Source organism: Olea europaea, unplaced genomic scaffold (genome assembly GCF_002742605.1).
Source record: "Olea europaea var. sylvestris unplaced genomic scaffold, O_europaea_v1 scaffold2778, whole genome shotgun sequence".
NCBI lineage: Eukaryota > Viridiplantae > Streptophyta > Magnoliopsida > Lamiales > Oleaceae > Olea > Olea europaea.
Window position 1 is genome coordinate 41,636 of NW_019246245.1, and position 18,745 is coordinate 60,380.

At 30.0% G+C, this 18,745-nt stretch overlaps 1 protein-coding gene across 2 annotated transcripts; it reads right to left on the reverse strand.

The window, feature by feature from the left end:
• Nucleotides 1-12,097: 12,097 nt before the first annotated feature.
• On the reverse strand, nucleotides 12,098-18,521 carry LOC111383859 (nucleotide-sugar uncharacterized transporter 3). Of its 2 annotated transcripts, XM_023008039.1 has the most exons (11): nucleotides 18,205-18,289; nucleotides 17,392-17,519; nucleotides 16,511-16,587; nucleotides 15,542-15,703; nucleotides 15,314-15,447; nucleotides 14,816-14,946; nucleotides 14,699-14,743; nucleotides 14,506-14,603; nucleotides 13,751-13,858; nucleotides 12,564-12,620; nucleotides 12,098-12,444 (listed from the first exon to the last, which is right to left on the reverse strand). In XM_023008039.1, the coding sequence occupies exons 2-11, from the start codon at nucleotides 17,432-17,434 to the stop codon at nucleotides 12,370-12,372; spliced, it is 930 nt and encodes a 309-aa protein (XP_022863807.1). In that variant the 5' UTR covers nucleotides 17,435-17,519; nucleotides 18,205-18,289; the 3' UTR covers nucleotides 12,098-12,369. The 2 variants fall into 2 exon arrangements, with proteins under 2 accessions (XP_022863807.1, XP_022863806.1); XM_023008038.1 differs by lacking the exon at nucleotides 17,392-17,519 and having other exon boundaries at nucleotides 18,205-18,521.
• Nucleotides 18,522-18,745: the final 224 nt, after the last annotated feature.

The window sequence follows — 18,745 nt, forward strand, 5'->3', positions numbered from 1 at the left end:
CCACATTACCCCATGTGGGTCCGCCCCTGGGAATGTTGTCGGCATTAAATATTGTAGACAAGAGAGTGGTGGCTTCACTGAGTAGTATTGTTGCTAAGCTTTATGAACATCAACAACGCTCTCTTGCATATCAATATGTCATGCGGTAGGTCTCTTTCCTTTGGTTGATGCCGAACTTCTCTATATGTGCATCTAAAGTATTTAGTACAATTTCTTTTTAAATGTTTGTTTGAATTATGCAAATGAAATTTACTCTTGTGGTCTTTGAACTCAACTCCAACAAACTTTTTTCCTCAATTTGTTGGGCGCCCCTTTCTACGCGGCAATTTCCAATCTCGTATGTTCACGCTGACATCATTCTGCAAATTGGTATACTAATCGGCTACATGAATAATATGTTGCGAGATCACATTACTTCCACTATATGACCTTTTTTACATCAAAACTTCTTTGCATTGAAGTTTTATCTAGTCCAGTATCACACACGACTGCCCTTCATCATCTGTAGCAAGGCCCGCTACTTACACAAACTCTCGACACAATTTGTCGTATATCAACTGCTCCAGAGAACTAATCTAACCATCGTAGTTCACTGCAACCCTCATGTGTGCTCTACTAACATCTCTTCTCTATCTCTACAGTTTGTACCTATCTGGAAGTGAAGTGACATTACAACAAATCAATACTGCAATCGAATGGTGATAAATAATTCCCCTAAGCTCGAACAAATGGCAGCTACAAAGAATGTCACAATTCTCTCTCTCAAATGAGATGAATTTTTTTACTTTCATCGCCTATTATGCATAACATCCTCCCGTATCTCGTACGTCGTTGACAAGTTTCCCTCCAAAGTAGGTATGACATCACAGTAATCCTTCTCGTGAACTCATCCCGAGCTTCCCTAAATTTTGCAATGGTGTAAATTGACTGAAATTGTAGCTCAATTTCATATTATGTTGCACACGATCCATCGGTGAAAATTATATGAAATCAGCTTGGAACTCCTTCCCAACCTTGTTCCACAATGCTCGTTCATATTGTTCTACAAATTACTTTAGCGAGGTCTTGAAATGCATGTAACCATCGAAGAGCGCATTCATACTTTCACTTCTTTATGCTATTGACATCCCTGTCCAAAAAGTGGTCTGCAAAAAACATGGAATCCTACGACTTTTGTTCTCGTATAGGCCAGATAACCAATCATTATCCTGCAAGCTATACTTTTCAATCATTGCAACCCACACATTTTCAAATTCTTAAACAAATTGAGAATCATAAACTAATACATGTATAGCCCTAAATATTGAAAAGTTGTTGTGGTATCCAAACTTTTCAGGCAATTTCTTTAAAATATGCCACAAATATCATCTATGCCTTGTGTTTGGAAAAACAATTTGAATTGTATTTTGCATCGCTCTATCTTGATCGGTAATTATTTCATGAAGTGCGTGACCATGCATAAATTGTATCCATGTCCTGAACAACCACACAAAAGTATTTGTATCTGCATTCGACAACAAACCACAACCAAACAATGTTGATTGTTCGTGATGATTAACGCCAATAAACGGGGTGAAAAGTATATCATACTTATTTGTCAGGTACGTGGTATCAAACATAACATCGCCAAATTTCTTTGCCTACGGCAATTATTTGCCTATAAGAATTTTTTAGTCGGGACTCATCGTCCAAATCCATGCTAAAATAAAATCTCGAGCACTTTGCATCCATCTTTGAAAAGTATGCCTGTATTGCATCAGCATCTTCTTTATGAAGTCTTAATCGCCTAATTTGTTCAATATAATTTCGACAATCCTTCTCAACGCAACTTATGTTCTCATAACCACATGCTTCGACAACTGCAGAATTAAAACTTTTATGCAATGGAATTCTCGCCAAATCATTGACTTCAAGCTTACGTTTCACGTGTGAACTCAATTCTTGGTTACATCGATATAATCTAGATTTCGACGGATTGGTTTCATGATTGTGGTTGAGGTGGACCTTATTAATTCTCCACACCCCATGAATATCTGACGATGTAGAAATTTTGGCTTTGCAATCTATCTGTATTGTTGGTTGCAGCTTGAAGGAACCGTTAGTATTACCGATTCTTCGACCTTCATGGCTACATGTCAAGGTTACAAGTCAAAGTTACATATCTCAACTCTCTGTCATCCCCCTCTTTCAAATTCCTTTTCTTAATTGGAAATCCAATGACATAAGCATATTTTTTGTACAACTCAAACATATCTTTTAACTCCTTAAACTCCATACCTACCCTAGGTACAATCACACCATCTCCCACTGAGGTTTCACCATCCACAATGTTAACGAAGTCCGTAACATTTTCATCATCAGATTCTGCCAACACATCATCGTGCTCGATTTGCATTTCATCCATAGTAATTGTTAGATAAGTAAATAAAAAGCCACGTAAGCAGTCACATTCAAAAATCTGTAGTTACTGTTAGATAAGTGGACAACAAGCCGAAACAAACAGAATTTTAACTACATTATTACTACTTGCAAATTATAAAAAACTCATGTTTCAAAAGATTTGTCTACTATTTAATCTTGTTGCTATGCCTAAAGTTATATCACAAAAGGGTTAATTTTACACTGGGTTTAAATACTCAAAGCATCAAAGGAAACAAATTTTGAACATTTAACTACGATATACCATTATCTCAGTTACCATAGACCAAGACAAAACCTTGAACGAATTAACATTACAAATAAATTTTACCAACTTCGATAACCCGAAGAGAGAAGCTTACTAAAATGTGGTGGAGATGGATTTATGCTTCGCAAACGAAGAAAATTGCTTTACAAACGGACGGAGATTGATTTATGTTTCACAAAAGACTGTCTTAAAAAATGTGGATTTCTTCACAAACGAAGGAAAGTATCGTTGATAGTCGTCAAATTTTCGGAAATGTGGAGGAGATACAGAAGCACGGCTTCAACTTCGGGTTTATCGTTGAAGTGCACCACCTTTCCCGAGAAATTTTCACGAACGACCATCTTCAAAAATGTGGATTTTTTTCTTCACAAGCAGAGGAAAGTACCATTGATAGTTGTCAAATCTTCGGAAATGTGCCGGAGATACACAAGCACGGCTTTAGCTTTGGGTTTTTCGCCTGAGTGCGCCACCTTCCCCAGGAAATTATCACCGAATTTACGGGTTCTAAAATATGAGAAGCTGTATAAGATGCATTATGGGAAATACATGGAAATGACCCAAATAGAAAGGTCATTTTTCCAAAATAACCTTTGGCTAATTTTAATACCCCCCTTTATAATACTACATAATAAGTTAATGAAAAATAGAAATCTTTCATTTTAGTCCTTAAAAAATTAAATACTGCTTAAATTTTAATAGATTACCAATTTATTTGATTTTTTTTTTTTTGATTTATTTGATTTTTGTTCGCTCTAAGTAGCACCCCCTTTATTGGAATTAGAGTCATAGAGATCATGGAAATAAAAATAAGAAAAATAGATAATTATTGGTGTTTAGAAGAAGAAAAAATGTAGCTATATATTATTAGAACCTATTCATAATAGATTAAAAATAATGACTTTAACAATAATTAAAGAACTTCCTAAAGAAATAAAGGAACAAATATTAGATAAATTAATAATAGAAAAAATAAAAGATATATATACATATGAAAAAATTATTAATATATATGAAAATGAAGAAAATAATTTATATTATAAAGAAAAGTATGAGTACAAGTAATAATACACATTTAAAATTAAATAAACTACTTATAAAAATGAATAAAATACAAGAAAAAATACGAAATATAATGTTAATAACAGAAGAAATGAGAATATCAAATAATAGACAATTATTAAAATTAAAATGCGAAAGATTAAGACTTGAGAGCAGATATTTTATTATAGTAAAAGAAGAATTAGTAGATCCAAAAATAGTTGAGAGAAGATTTAGAAAAATAATAGATAAAAAAGAATATAAAAGATGCAAATTAACTTATAAGTTAGAAATAAAAAAAATTAAGATGTCAATAAGTGAATATATGGAAGAATTAATGTCATTAATAAAAATGTTAATAAATGATGTACAAGATTTGAGAAATGAAGTAAAAGAAACAAGAAACGATATAATATATTAAAAATTGAAATTAGAGAATTAAAAAAATAACAAAAATAAAAATAAGAAAATAGATAAAAAAAAAAAACTTATAGAAAAATAGATGACTCGAATAGGAAAGAAACATATAGAAACAGAGAATATAGTAATAGAAACATGAAGCATGGATTATGAATTTAGAAAGAATATATTACCAAAAATATTAGAAGAGGAAGAAGAATCTAGAGAAAAATCATTAGGAAAATTGAAAGTAGAAGAAAAAAAGATGAGTGAAGAATTAGATTTACTAATAGAAAATTTTGATCAATTAAGCATAACTGATATAAGTGAATGCCAAGTTTTAATGAATACTGGAGGAGGACCTAATCCAACAGGAATCTCTAAACAGGAATTACATGATACAAATGAAAGTTATGCACCTATATATAATAAATCATATAGACAATTCTATGATAAAGTAAGAGATAGACAACCACATAAAGAAAATAAATATAAAGATAGGTTTGATTTAAATGATAATTATGATAAACCAATTAATCATGGAGGAACAAAACTAGATTTAAATTGTAAAATATATACTAAAAAAGCCTTATTAATTTGGGCAGATTCAATGATATTATTCTTTTTATATAATAAAGATGACACATAGGAAAATACTGAAAGAAGAATAGATTTCTTAATAGCATCTTTTGAAGGAGATGTTAGAAATTGGTGGGAATGAATAAGCAATGATACAAAAACGTTAATAAAAAGAATCTGCAAACAGAAATAATCAAGTCAGATAAACAAAGTATAGAAAAATTAATAGAATATATTTCAGATGAATTTTTTAGGAGAAAATTGGATAAGAAATACTGAAGAAGAATCAATAAGAGAAAAAGATAATGTTAGAATAAAATTAATAAATTTAACAATATGTTATATGTGTAAAATTAAATAATATACTTGTGAATTTAAAAATTACTATTATGTTCAATTTTATAGTAATGAAAATCAAGAAGTATACCAAGACATGTATTATAATAAATTACCAGGTTCATGGGGAATATATTTTAAAATAGAATTTGAAAAATATGTTAGAGATAATACTGGAATACCTAGAACTTTAGGTTCAAGAATAAAATTTTTATTTGAAAGACTTGCATATATGTCAACAAAGACAATTAATGAAAAAATCAAGAAAATTAACTAAAATATGTTGTGAAGATATGAAAACCCCTGTGTAATCGAGATGTAATCCTGAAAGACGAATTAATAAAAGAAAGTATAAAAATAAAAAGTTTAAAAAATTTAGAAATTTTAATAAAAAAATATATAAAACCTAGGAGAATGTATTACAAAAGAAAAAATAAAAGGTATTACAAAAGAAAAAATAACTCATATAATCAACAGAAGAATAAAAAGAAAAATAAAAGCCAATGTAAATGTTGAAATTGTGGAAAAATAGGTCATATAAACTCTGATTGTGATAAAAAGAAAGTTAAAATATTACAAAAAAAATATTTAGAAATAAAAGACGAATTAAGTGAAATATCAGATATTGAAGAATATTATGATCAAGAAGTATATATAAGTGAAACAGATGATGAATCAGGATTTGAATAGAGAAATTGAAGAAATAGAAAGTAATAACATAAATATACAAGAATGTGAAGGAATAGAAGGATATGGATTAAAATTCACATTTGATAATAACAAATTTAGAAAATTGCAAAATTATCGCTAGACTTAAAAATAAGAAAATTGGAAATCTTTGATAGAATTTGGAAAAGAGAAAGAATGGCAATAAATGAATATCACAAAATGAAAAAAATCATAAATGCAAGGACAACTTATGGGCAACATGAATTAAATCTTTTAACAAAAAATACAGTTTAAGAACTATTAACAAAGATTAGTAAAAAACATAGTGAAAAAATCCAATATGTTTATTTAGTAGGGATACAAATAATGTTTAAATCACTATTTACAGAATGGATAAATCCACCCTTAACTATAATTTTACATGATGGAAGAATAATAAATTTAAAAGATAGTTATTTAGGAACAATAGAAGGAAATTTGACATATCAAAAAATTATATTTACATGTTATCCAAAATATTGTGTATTACTAAAAGATATAAATTTTAATGAAATTTTAGGATTATATTTTAAACTTCATAGAGATGATATCATACAACCAGGTGATCAAATTATGACTATAAAATATAGAACTTTATATACATTTACTAATTCTAGTTATGAAAATATTTATTCCAATAAATCACATATTGAAGTTCATAAATAATGTAAAAATATTAGTAAAATAATATAACCAAATAAACAAATAAGTTTAATTCCAAAAGAATATGAATTTAGTATAACAAAAAATAAACCTGAAATAACAGAATTAAATGGAGGAGAATGTTCCGATAATATTATATTTAAAGATGGAAAATTAATTAAAAAATCAAAAAGTTTTAAAATACCTAATAAAAACCAGCTTGAAGAAATCAACAAAATAAAAGAAGTAAAACTATATAAGAATGCTGAAAATATGAAAATAGAAGGAGAATATTATAATGGAAGAGAAAGTATAAATGAAACAAATATATTAATAGATACAGAAGCTAGTGAATGTCATATAGTTTCGATTAGAAATAAAGGCCTAATAACTCATAAAACTGAGCCATATAAGTATGTAAATTTTGAAGAACAAGTACATATAACAGATTTCAAAGTTAAGGTACCAATAAAAATAGGAGGAATAGATATTTTAGTACCATGTTACATAGATAAAAGTATGAAAATAAATCCCCATATAATTTTAGGAATGAATTTTCTAAATGGATTAGAAGATTATAGTATAAAAAGAGAAGGATTATATATTGTTCATAATGGACAAACTACATTATGTAAAAAGAATTAGATAAATAATCAGATAAGTTTTTCATTAGTTGTGTATATACAAATTATTATTGTAGAAACAAATATAACAACTTGTGCTTTGATAGATACAGGAAGTGATATAACAATATTTAAATTTTTTTTAATAAAATCATGGAATAACAATAGTAATATAAAAATAACTGGAGTTACAGGAGAAAGTATTCAAATAATTCATAGTGTTGATAAAGTTAATATAATTTTTGGAAGTAAACAAGTAACAATAAATAAAATTTATAAATATGATAAATTAGAATGTGAAATATTATTAGGAAATGACTTCATACAACAATTTCAATATTATAAACAAAATAATTATATGATAATACTACAAACACATTGTGGACACTTATTAAAAATTTCTAGAGAATTTAAATCTTATAGAGTTCGGCCAGCCTAGCGTGGTGATAAATGAGAAAAAAAACCAATTATTTATAATGAAATTAAAAATAAAAGAATAATATATAAAAATGTTTTAAAAACAGGAATAGAAATGAATATAAAAAAAATCATTGAACAACTAGAAAATGTTTATGGAGAAAATCCATTATTATTTTGGAAACTATATCACCCAAAAGCCAGAATAGAATTAACAGAAAATGTTATAATAAAAGTTAGACCAATGATATATACTATAGAAGATACACAATAATTTAAGAACCAGATAAAAGAATTGTTAGAACAAAAACTTATTAGACCTAATAATGAACCTCATAGTAGTCCGACATTTATGATTATAAAACATTTTAAACAAGTTAGAGGAAAAGTTAGGATGGTCATAAATTATAAAGAATTAAATAAATATACTAAATTTGATGGTTACTTTCTACCAAATAAAAAAGTGTTAATAAATCTTGCAAGAGGAAAACAATATTATTCTAAATTTGATTGTAAATCAGAATTTTGGCAAATAAAAATGGAAGAAGATAGTATACAATATACTGCATTTAACACACCTCAAGAAAAATATGAATGGTTAGTTATGGCATTTGGTCTAAAAAATGCACCACAAATATATCAAAGGAAAATGGATAATATATTTAAAAAATTTAATGAGTTTCTAATAGTTTATATAGATGATACATTAAAATATTCTAATAGTAAAGAAGAGTATAGAAATCATTTAATCCAATTTATTAACGAATGTAAAAAAGAATGAATTATACTATCTAAAATGAAAAACAAAAAATAGACTTTCTTGGATTATCAATTGATAAAAAAATGATAAAATTACAGACTCATATATCCAAAAAGATAGAAAGTTTTCCAAATAAATTAGAATCCAAAAAATAAATACAAAATTTTTTAGGATGTTTAGACTATGCGAAAGGATTTATTGAAAATCTTTCTAAGAAAAGACATAAAATCCATGTTTTACTTAGAAAAACAAATGCTAAGGGATGGAATGAAGAACATACAGAAATAGTTAAATCATTAAAAGAAGAATGCAAAAATTTACCAAAATTAAGATTACTAGATGAAAAAGATAATTTGATTGTTAATACTGATGCCTCAGATAAATATTGGGCAGCAATATTAAAAACATATCTAAATGAAATTTGTAAATACTCAAGTGGAACATTTAACCAAGTAGAAATAAATTATACTACTCATGAGAAAGAATTATTAGCAATTATTAGAGGAATAAAAAAGTTCTCATTATTTTTATTGTCTAAAAAATTTATTGTTGAAACTGATAATTCTGAAGTTGTAGGATTAGTCAGGAATAAACTACCATCAGAACCCCAATACGGAATACTCTATAGATGGCAAGCTTATTTAGCATTTTATAATTTTGATATAGTCCATATTAAAGGAGTTAATAATTTTCTTGCAGATTTTCTCAGCAGAAATATAGAATTTGCTGATGGATAAAGCCAAGGCCATGGAATTATAACAATCTATCCTACATATACAAAAAGGGCGGATTTTCTTAAAGAAGAATCCGAAGATATACACTCTAGAGCAACCCAGATCTCAGAGATGTTTAACTCAAATATAAAAATATTGTTGAATATTACTACTGAGCATCATAAATATGCCATAGAACTCAAAAATCAAGTTGATGTTATTGCAGCGTAACTAAAAGATATACTGTCTAAGACAGATATACCAAAGAGCTCAGAAATGAGTTTTCCAAATCAATACCAAACACGGACAGCTAGAAGCAGCAGTAGACCCAAACGTGACAATATACCAACTAATAATAAAGGAGATTTCATTTCTATATCATCAACCAAGAAAGTTATGATACACGGAGATAAAAGAGATATCAAAACAATCAACATTATAGACCAAGAAGATAAAATCTCTTTAGATCCAAAAGAAGAAAAATAAGCCGAAATAGTCAAAATCGCTTATGAAATAAAAATGAGTGATTCATATTTCATTTCTCTGGAAAATAATGTTTACCCCAGAATGACAGCCATGGAAGGAGATGACTCTTCATTTATAAAAATTATGACAGACTATGGATTTATGGATTTGATTTATCCAGGAAAAGATTTTATTGAAATTTCAAAGTTTGATGACATATTCATTAAAGAAGTATCTAGATTTGCTAAGGAAAGGAAAATATATTTGAAATTCTATTCAATCAGTCCAGAATATGATGGAGTTGTTTACTATCCAATTGAACACATAATCTCAATTGGATATGTTGCAACCAATTTCCAAATTGATGTTACAGAAAATATTAGAAAAATTCAAACAGTGACAAAATCATGGATCAGACATAGAAGAGCACTTGGAATTAAAACCATCTACAACATTGCCAAAAATTTGTTTGATAAAAAATTCTCGTGCTTGTGCCAATATGAAAATTGGATGTTGGTATCCAATGGAGGATATGCAAAATCAGAAATTTTAAAAGACTATATTACAAGATTTGATATACATTAATTTTCAGGATGTCCTACCACTATAAAAGAATCCTGCCAGTTAAGGGAGTGCTCCAGTTGCATGTGAGAAATGAAGACAATAATAGAGCACCTTTGTCAAAGATAAATGGAGAACAATAATACAGCTGCATGTGAAGAGATTGATGATAAATAACAATAATAGAAAAAGATGCATTTTGGATAAAAAGTTGAAGCAAGATGTGAAGATGTAGGCCCAAGGAGGAAAATAATAGAGAGGCAAGTGTGCCTTGTTGATGTACTCAATGATATAATAGAGTCTCATAAACTTGTATAAATAGAAAAATTGCCATAGAGAAATATCATCTCATCTTATTTTGAAATCTCAAGTTGTAAGCAATAGTTTCTCAAAAAACCCATTCCCAATTTGAAAAACCAGTTTTCTAGAAATCCCTTTGTACCGAATAAAAGTTTTGTGTAAATTCTGATAGAAATAAAATTTCAATATTTTTGATATAAATATGAGTTTCTAAATCTTTATTTCCATAGATTCTTGATAGATTTGATAAAAAGTTTCCTTCTTATTTTAACAAAAAAAAAGTTTTTCTTTAACAGAAGTCTAAGATTTCATTCTTTAGAAGTTGATACAATGAGAGCAAATAGCTGAAACAGTAACAATTCCATGAAGGCAGAAGGCCGTTGAAGGAAGCAGTTTATAAATTCAGAACTCGAAGGTCACTCGATTCTAAGAATACAAGTCTAAATCAAATTTAAGGTAAAACTATTAAACTTTTGCTAAAATTAGAATGAATCTTTTTAAGATCTTAAAGAATCGTAAGGATTAATTGCATGATTTGATGATCATTTAAATAAATACCAGGATATACAATTAAAGGATTGCATAATTTATTAGAAAGAATAATAGAAGTAATAAAAAATATGTATTCTCAATTAGAAAGTATGGATGTATCTTCTGAGAAATATAATATATTAAATAATAAATGTGAACAATATGTTGTAGATTATTCCAATTTATTAGACCATAGAATGAAATTATATTCAAATATTCAAAATAGAGTAAATATAAGATAAATATTAGGATATTTATTGCAATATAGAAAGAATCTTTTCATTAAGGGTAATATAGACTTTTCAACAAAAAGAAATAGTGATAGGTCAAATAAAAAAAATCTCTCATGCATTATTAGTGTGCCCATTGAAATTTGTTACAAGGCCTAGGTTTTGCTTCTCCTCTCATGCGTCCCTCATGTGCTGTTCCCTCCATTTTCCTTTGCCACGCCATATATATCGAATCTCTATTTTTTGTGAAGTAATGCTATTCGTAGTCGCTCACTGCGGTAGTCGCCCTACGTGACATACACATGGCAGGTGATTATTTGATACATTAATATGGTAGTTTTTTATTCATTAATGCATCAAATAACCACCTGCCATGTGTATGCCACGTAGAGTGACTGTCGCAGTGAGCGACTGCGAATAGCATTATTCTTTTTTGTGCGTTGCTGAACCTGTGCGAGAAGCATAATCGATTACATTATTCTTGAGTTTTGTGTGGATGCCAGGTCAGCAGTTTCTAGACACGTGGCTGGGAATAGTTTGGTACAGTTGGCAGCTCATTTGACACAACTCAAATGGGTGCTTTTAAAAATGTGACCTTTAAAATAATACATTTTGCCATATTGTCCCAACATGTAATTTTCTTCTATTTTGTATTCTCGGTTTTTCTTGAAATTCAATATTTGTTCTCTCTCATAGAACTTAAAAAGGAGATAACGAATAGAAGCCTAAAATAAATGAATCGATAATTTTCTCACATGGATTTATCCGGTTTTGATTAGTTAGCCCCATATATAGACACATGCAAGAATAATACCATCATTTTTGTATTTTTCAGAAAGAAAAGCTTCAAGTCATTATCAGCCTATTTGGGAGAGATTTTTTATACCAAAAATTGATTTTTTAACCGTTATTTCACTATTTCAGCAGTAATTTTTGACTTCTTCTCTCAGCTGGACCTCATTTCTCTTCTAACGGTCAAAAAATCAATTCTCAAAATCCCTCCCAAACGGGATCTATATCAATAATTGACATGTGAAAAAGAAATAAAATAATTCATAAATGTGTGATTTATCTTGTAAAATTATAGCAATTTAGGTAAAATCTAAGGCTAATAATAAAATATTTGTTGTCCTTCACTATTTAGATAATCTTTACAAATTGATGAGATGTCCCAAGAAAGTGTTCGTCGTACACCATCCTTTACAATTTTTATTCCCTCTACAGTACGAATTCAGAGGAAAACAATAACAACTCTAATTCACAATGTCTAATGGCACAAAAATTATCTCAAAAAGTGGAGTCCCAACAATCCAAATATGTATTCTGTATCAGTATCTAAAAATGCAGCCAAGCTTCTCGACTAAGTTAGCAGATTTAGCAGTCACTTTCCAATGAGCTTATAATAGGCATACAATCCCGATCCAATGAAACCTAGAAGTTGCCCGATGACATTCAACTGCGAGCAAAGTTGAGTTGACACTCATAAATAACTTGGAAACAGCGAGAAAAATAAATTAGAGAGCATAAATACTGTCAGTCGAGGAAGACAATATATAGAACAGAAGCTGAACTCACCAAGTCAAATGGGAGCCCACCGAATATCATCCATCCTAGTGTAATTGTGAAGAGATCCTACATAAGCAGAACGAGAACCAAACATTTAGAACCGAGTGCAACATACAATGCATATAAGCATGCAGCTTAGTGCCACAAAAATATACAGAGTCGTCATGTTTGGTATGGTGGATTGAACTTTTATAAAACAAATATTGAAAGTCAATTTTGTCCATTATATATTACCATCCTCTCAGATTCAGATTCAGTTAAAATTTGATTCATTATACTGCAACCATATAATTTAAATCTGAATGAACACCAAGAAGATGGGTAGCATTAGAAATGCCATTTGCAATCAAGAGTTTATGAAAAGATGAAATTACATTAGAGGTCTAGGTTAGGGGAAAAAAAAAATTAGAAACAAATGCTAAATCTCATAATTAAATGGAAAAGGAGTTTGGCCATTTTCCTTTCATTTTCTAAAAATGATTTTTCCATATTATTTTTAAACTACACATTCTTCACCGTTTTAAAAGTAACAAGCATCAGCCCTTTTTTTTTTAATGTACTTAACGAGTCGAGCTTATTGTTTAGTGTATTACTTTTCACTTTTCAGGTCAGTATGTACGTTCATGAGCGTCCTTGCTAAGAAGGAGAATGAAAATTTTAGTTTCATCATTGATAAATGATAAATGTACTGTTTGGGATTTGATTTATCTGTTGATTGCACACTATTATAGCAGGTTTAAATATTTAACGTTTTGAATTTAAGGTTTTGAAATGTTGATCAATGATCTTATATGAATCACCTTTTGAATTAGTCTGTGGTTATGTTTAATTTGATGTATTAAATGTATAACTTGTTCGACTGGAATTTGGCCCAAGTATAATTTTTAATTTACTAATTCTTGTGTATTAATTTGTATAAAATTTTATAAATTGGAATTCAGATTATTGGTGGCAATCCCATTGAAGATCAATGGATGAACTATAACTTGGTTATGTATGTTGAAAAAGATTTATTTAATAAAATACAGTCATTACAAGACATTTTCAAATTTGTAAGTATGAGAACTCATATAAAACATAAAACATTGTAACATTTTTTTATTATTATGTTATAGCATTGTTTTAAAAATAATTAAAATCCACAATTATAACATACATGCATGGAAACCAACTAAAGATTATGTTAATGAACAAACCTTTAAATTACCACAGATTGTCTGAGTGAGTGCTGAATTCAAGGTTGTGTTGAGGAATATACTGTAATTTATAAAGAAACCCAGTACGCAGGAGAGAAGCAATACGATCTGTACATTTACAAAAGAAGCTACTTTAAGACATGTAACATACTAGCCAAAGAATGATGAAAATTTTAATCTGTAAACCCGAGATAGCCAGTTCAGATATAGACAAGGGTCATCAGTAAATCAATAAAATGAAATTTTTTACTCGTTTATGGTGATTTTAGATGTTTGAAAAAATTGAATCTAATGTCTAGGCCGTGAAAAGGTAAACATGAAGGAGAATGTAATTAACTGTTTGATGACCTCTACACATTTCCATGAAAAGGCTGAATACAAGATAATACATGGATATTCGCAGCTGCAGACCAGGAGAATAATGATACTTGATAAATTCAACTATCCATTAGATCGAAATGGTAAAACATTCCAGGTATAAAAAGCGAAGAGGCAGAATTGGGAAGAAAAATATTCACTTACTGGTGATTAGGCAACAGTAAGAAGATATATATATATATATATATATATATATATATATAAAAATAACAAAACTAAGTTATTACTGTCTAAAATAAACAAAAGGTCTGAAAATAAACCCATAATGAGGAGTTGGAAGAATACAACATTATAACATGGTATAACAAGCTCAGAGCAAAGCACCAAGTTGTAGCAAAATATTCAAACTGGTGGTTCAGTTTGTAGCCAAATATTACCAGGAAACCAGGTGAAAGCAAATATGGGAAATTCATTGTCATCTCCAAGTCACCACGAAAAAGTGTCCACAGCAATAGAATGGGCCCACACAAGATTCCTATATTGTAACAATAAAATAACCAAGTTTCAACTACATCTAATTGAATATCAAATACTTCAGGGACGTAAATTACAAGGAAAATGGTTAGTTACCATTGCACCACATGAGGCCAAAGCTATTGAGCCCGCTGGATTTTCCTGAGTGAAAAAATATTAGTGACGATAAAAACCAAGCTAAATAAACACTGCGAAGACAAATGTATTCTGTACCAATGCGGGATATAGTAGCGAGATATATTGCTGTGGAGATGTTGGACAAGAAGACCACAAGATAACCATAGGAATCAAATGATAAATCCCGAGCTCCAGCAATGAAAGCACCCATCATAATCAATGCCACACTGACAACACCTTAATGATTTTTGTTAAGTACAAGAGTTAAAAATAAAAAAATCAATTCAGGTGCATAAATGCAATTGTACAAAAATCTTCTGATGATAGTAGATATTATCAGAACCCAAAAAGGAAAAAGAACATTATGAAAATAAAGCTGCAGATCATTCGTCAGTCAGTAATTCAATCATCTGCTTCCAAAAGTTGCAGTCAATTTGTTTTCCTTAAGCAAATTTGAAGTTTTTATTTTGCTATTAGATGTTTAGTAGAAGACTGTTAATCTACTCTTGATTTTTTGTAAGATGATTCAATATTGGGGAGAATATGAATATCACAGGCTGCCACGGAGGTATGCTTGTAATGGTAAAATCTTACCTTCCCAGAATAGGACGTGTATACTTCTGCCTCGCGAGAACATATTCCACGACCATTGTGAATACAACAGTTGTTCTCCGAAGGGTTGTGTACATGGGTACATTTACGCCTCGAACAGACTCCATGGTAACTAGCTTTCAAGTGAATCGAAAGAACGTGTTAACAATTATGAATACTGACAAACCACCACAGAATGAGCAAACTAAATTGCAATGAATAAAGAAATACCATGTAAAGCAAATAGGTGAAGGCAAGCGGTGAAGTGTCAATCAATGTCTTCAATGGCACCAAAGTTTTGGAACTCTCGCTGATGGCAAGGGATTCATTGCTATTAAAAGAAATAAGCTTCCAGCGTCGCAACATATAAAGCCAACAACATGAACATATCATCTGCCTCAAATACAAAATGCAAATTAATTAGAACAATGCAACAGGTGAATTCCCATGCTTTCTTTAGGCATTAAAAATGGGAGTAATGAACACTTTACTTCAAGATGAGATAAATGAATTAGGAATACATGATGAACAGTAATTGTGTTATGAAGTAGAGAGAAGTCAAAGAGCAATAAATGATACATACGCCTTCACTGCTGGATCTAGTAGATTGTATATCCAACACCGCCAGAAAAAATGAAAATCATAAAGATCAACATATTTGGAGTAAAACAACATAGTAAAGAAAGAAGAAAGAAGCTTTTCGTTTTTCTTTTTTCTCAAAATAGAAAAAACAAAAGAAACCAGCAATGCACTTACTTTAATTGCAAATTTGCAAAGATAGCAAATCTCAAAAACTAAAGTTTCTGCAAATTACACTGTGTATGGCAAAATTAAGATGCATTGCTTGCTGTTCTATTATTAATTTGATGTTTTCGGAAATAAAGGCCGCTGAAAGATTCAACCTATAAAATCCCTACTTTAAAAGGATGGATTAATAGCTATAATTCACAGTCAAGGTTGACATCTGATGCATACAAAATCTGGATAAAACTAAATTTATAACCTCATCTTTTTATTTCCTCAGTCAATGTTCAATAATTGCTTTACACGCATCTAATAAAAAAATTTAGTCAATAAAGTTACTGTGACAAATTGATACTGCATAATAAAAAGGGCAAGTCAAACATGTTAAGTTCGGCCTGCAACTAGAATTTTATCCGACAATCAGCCATTGATGTAAACAGGGCTAATAGTTTCTACCTGACACAGGGTGATGATATTGGCACAAGGGAAGTTGTACGAAGAAAGAGCTGCTTTGTTGAATAATATCAAGAGAACTGCAAAATCAGAGTCAAGACATTGCCATAAATGTTGCAATCAGACCAGTAACAGAAAGCTCTAAAGGACAGCACAAGTAACAGGTGGTACAAGGAGCATACTTGGCTAAGCTTACAAAGTTTACTTTTTAAGTACTTAAGTTCTAAAGAAAATAATATTTTATTGGTCAAAATTGGAAATAAGTTATTTATAATGTAAGGTAAAAGTTACTTTCAAGTAATTTTATTTACTTAAAATTAATAGCATGTATGCCAAGATAAGCTAAAGGAATCTCTGATATGTTCTGAACGAGCAGTATTTTACTTAATTCCCAACAATGGACAAGTGAATCTCAAAAGTCTATTGAGGCCGACAATCAACTCTTGTAAATTTGTTAAAGAATTGCAAAAGAAATTCTTTTTCTCCTTCCCAGTGCTCTGGCCCACATGGTCATCAAGAGTGGACGTAATTATGGGAGGGGAAGCAAAAAGCCATTTAGCACGAGGCGGCACATATAGTGATTTCAGCTTTAACGAATTCAATATGCTAATTAGTAGTTCAGGTAAACCCAAATAAACAACAATCTATTAAAACAAAATTACACCAGTAACAATAAAAACTTTGCACTTTTACTAATTTTCTTCACATCAGGAGTTTCAAATAAGACTTCAGATCTTCGACAACAAACTAATCATTGTTCGAGTGAATTTGGAGTTGGCTAACAGTCCTTTTACTGCCCTCTGTTCAGTTTATTGCTAGGTCTAGGATCTAAAAAATCTAGATTCTTAGCAGTTACAACAACCATGTTTTTAGTGTAAGCCAACCTCTTCTGAATTGTTTTACTGAGATGATGTTGCTCTTATTCATAGGTGGGAAGATGTCCAAACAAGGAACAAGGAAACCAAGACTTCAACTCCATGTAGCTTTAATTTTCTCGCAACTGCTTATGGAGCTGAAATTGCAGCAATGATATTGATGAAGGAACACACATACGCAGTAAGTCTCTGAAAGACCGAAAGTTTGATGAACAGTAAGACTCAACATCATGTTTCTGACAAGCCTATGTCTAACTATAACAATACGTAGTTCAAATTATGCAACTTTATCTAAACCCAATTGGAAGAAATCTATAGCAATTGCCATGAAATTCTAAGTATAATTACAAATTATCGTGCTTGTACACATATTTCCTACAATTTCAATTTCCAAACATTTCCTGGTGAAAAAATAATTTTGCTAAAAAGAAAATCAAAACATCGTTAAAGAACAGGCAACTGGATATTAACAAGGGATAAAAAATCATAATGAATTCCAAGAAAGCTGGAAAAACAAGTTTAAAAAATAACAATTCAAATAAGATGAAGAAAAGGTAATAGCTATTTATACATGCATTTACACACAAGTTACGCTCGCAAATTTGAAAATTCTGACCAAATACTCCTATTTAACTTTGGAAAAATTATACCCAGCCCAAAAACTTCACTAAACAAGAAATCGTTCTAAACCAAGATCCACAAAGAAATCAACTTTGCACAGAAATCCGAAAATAGAATTCTGGGGTCAACTTTCTAAAGAACTCAAATGAATTAAAAATCGATATATACAAAGAGAATATGCACGAAAACAAAAAGTCATACCAGCACAGATCATGTAAGAAATGGCAGCATAAGCACCGCGTTTGGTCATGGCTGAACCTCTGAAGAGCTTCTCTTCCATTCTTGGCGGAGGATCGCTTGCTGCCATTGGTAAAATCGAACTGCTCTTCATCGTTGTGTTTGTAGCCATCCCCCTCTCTCAAAATTGCCAAGTATCTGAATTTTCAAACAATTTTTTTCTCCATTAAATTTGTAAAAGAGGAAACAGGGTTCTGGGAAGATGGTAAAGTGTTGACAAGATTTTTCGTTTTGAGTATTTTTTTAACTCAGAAAGGGGAAAATTAGACCTAGGACTTAGGTCAAATGAATTTGCTTTGTGAACTCAATTTATTTACCAAAATAATTAAAATTCGCGGGATAATAAATACCTGGAATTAGAATAGAGCCCGTTTGGGAGTGATTTTGAGAATTAATTTTTTGACTGTTAAGAAAAAATGTGGTTCATCTGTGAGAGAAGAAGTCAAATATGACTAATAAATTAGTAAAATAACGATCAAAAAATCAATTTTTTGGTGAAAAAAAT

Coding starts and splice junctions, on each gene's coding strand:
- LOC111383859 (XM_023008038.1), bottom strand. CDS start 18,352: ATGGCTACAAACACAACGATGAAGAGCAGTTCGATTTTACCAATGGCA. Junction 13,859..14,505: donor TGCTTTCACCTGGTTTCCTG/GTAATATTTGGC, acceptor GTAAATGTACAG/ATCGTATTGCTTCTCTCCTG. Junction 12,445..12,563: donor GTGGGCTCCCATTTGACTTG/GTGAGTTCAGCT, acceptor CTTTGCTCGCAG/TTGAATGTCATCGGGCAACT.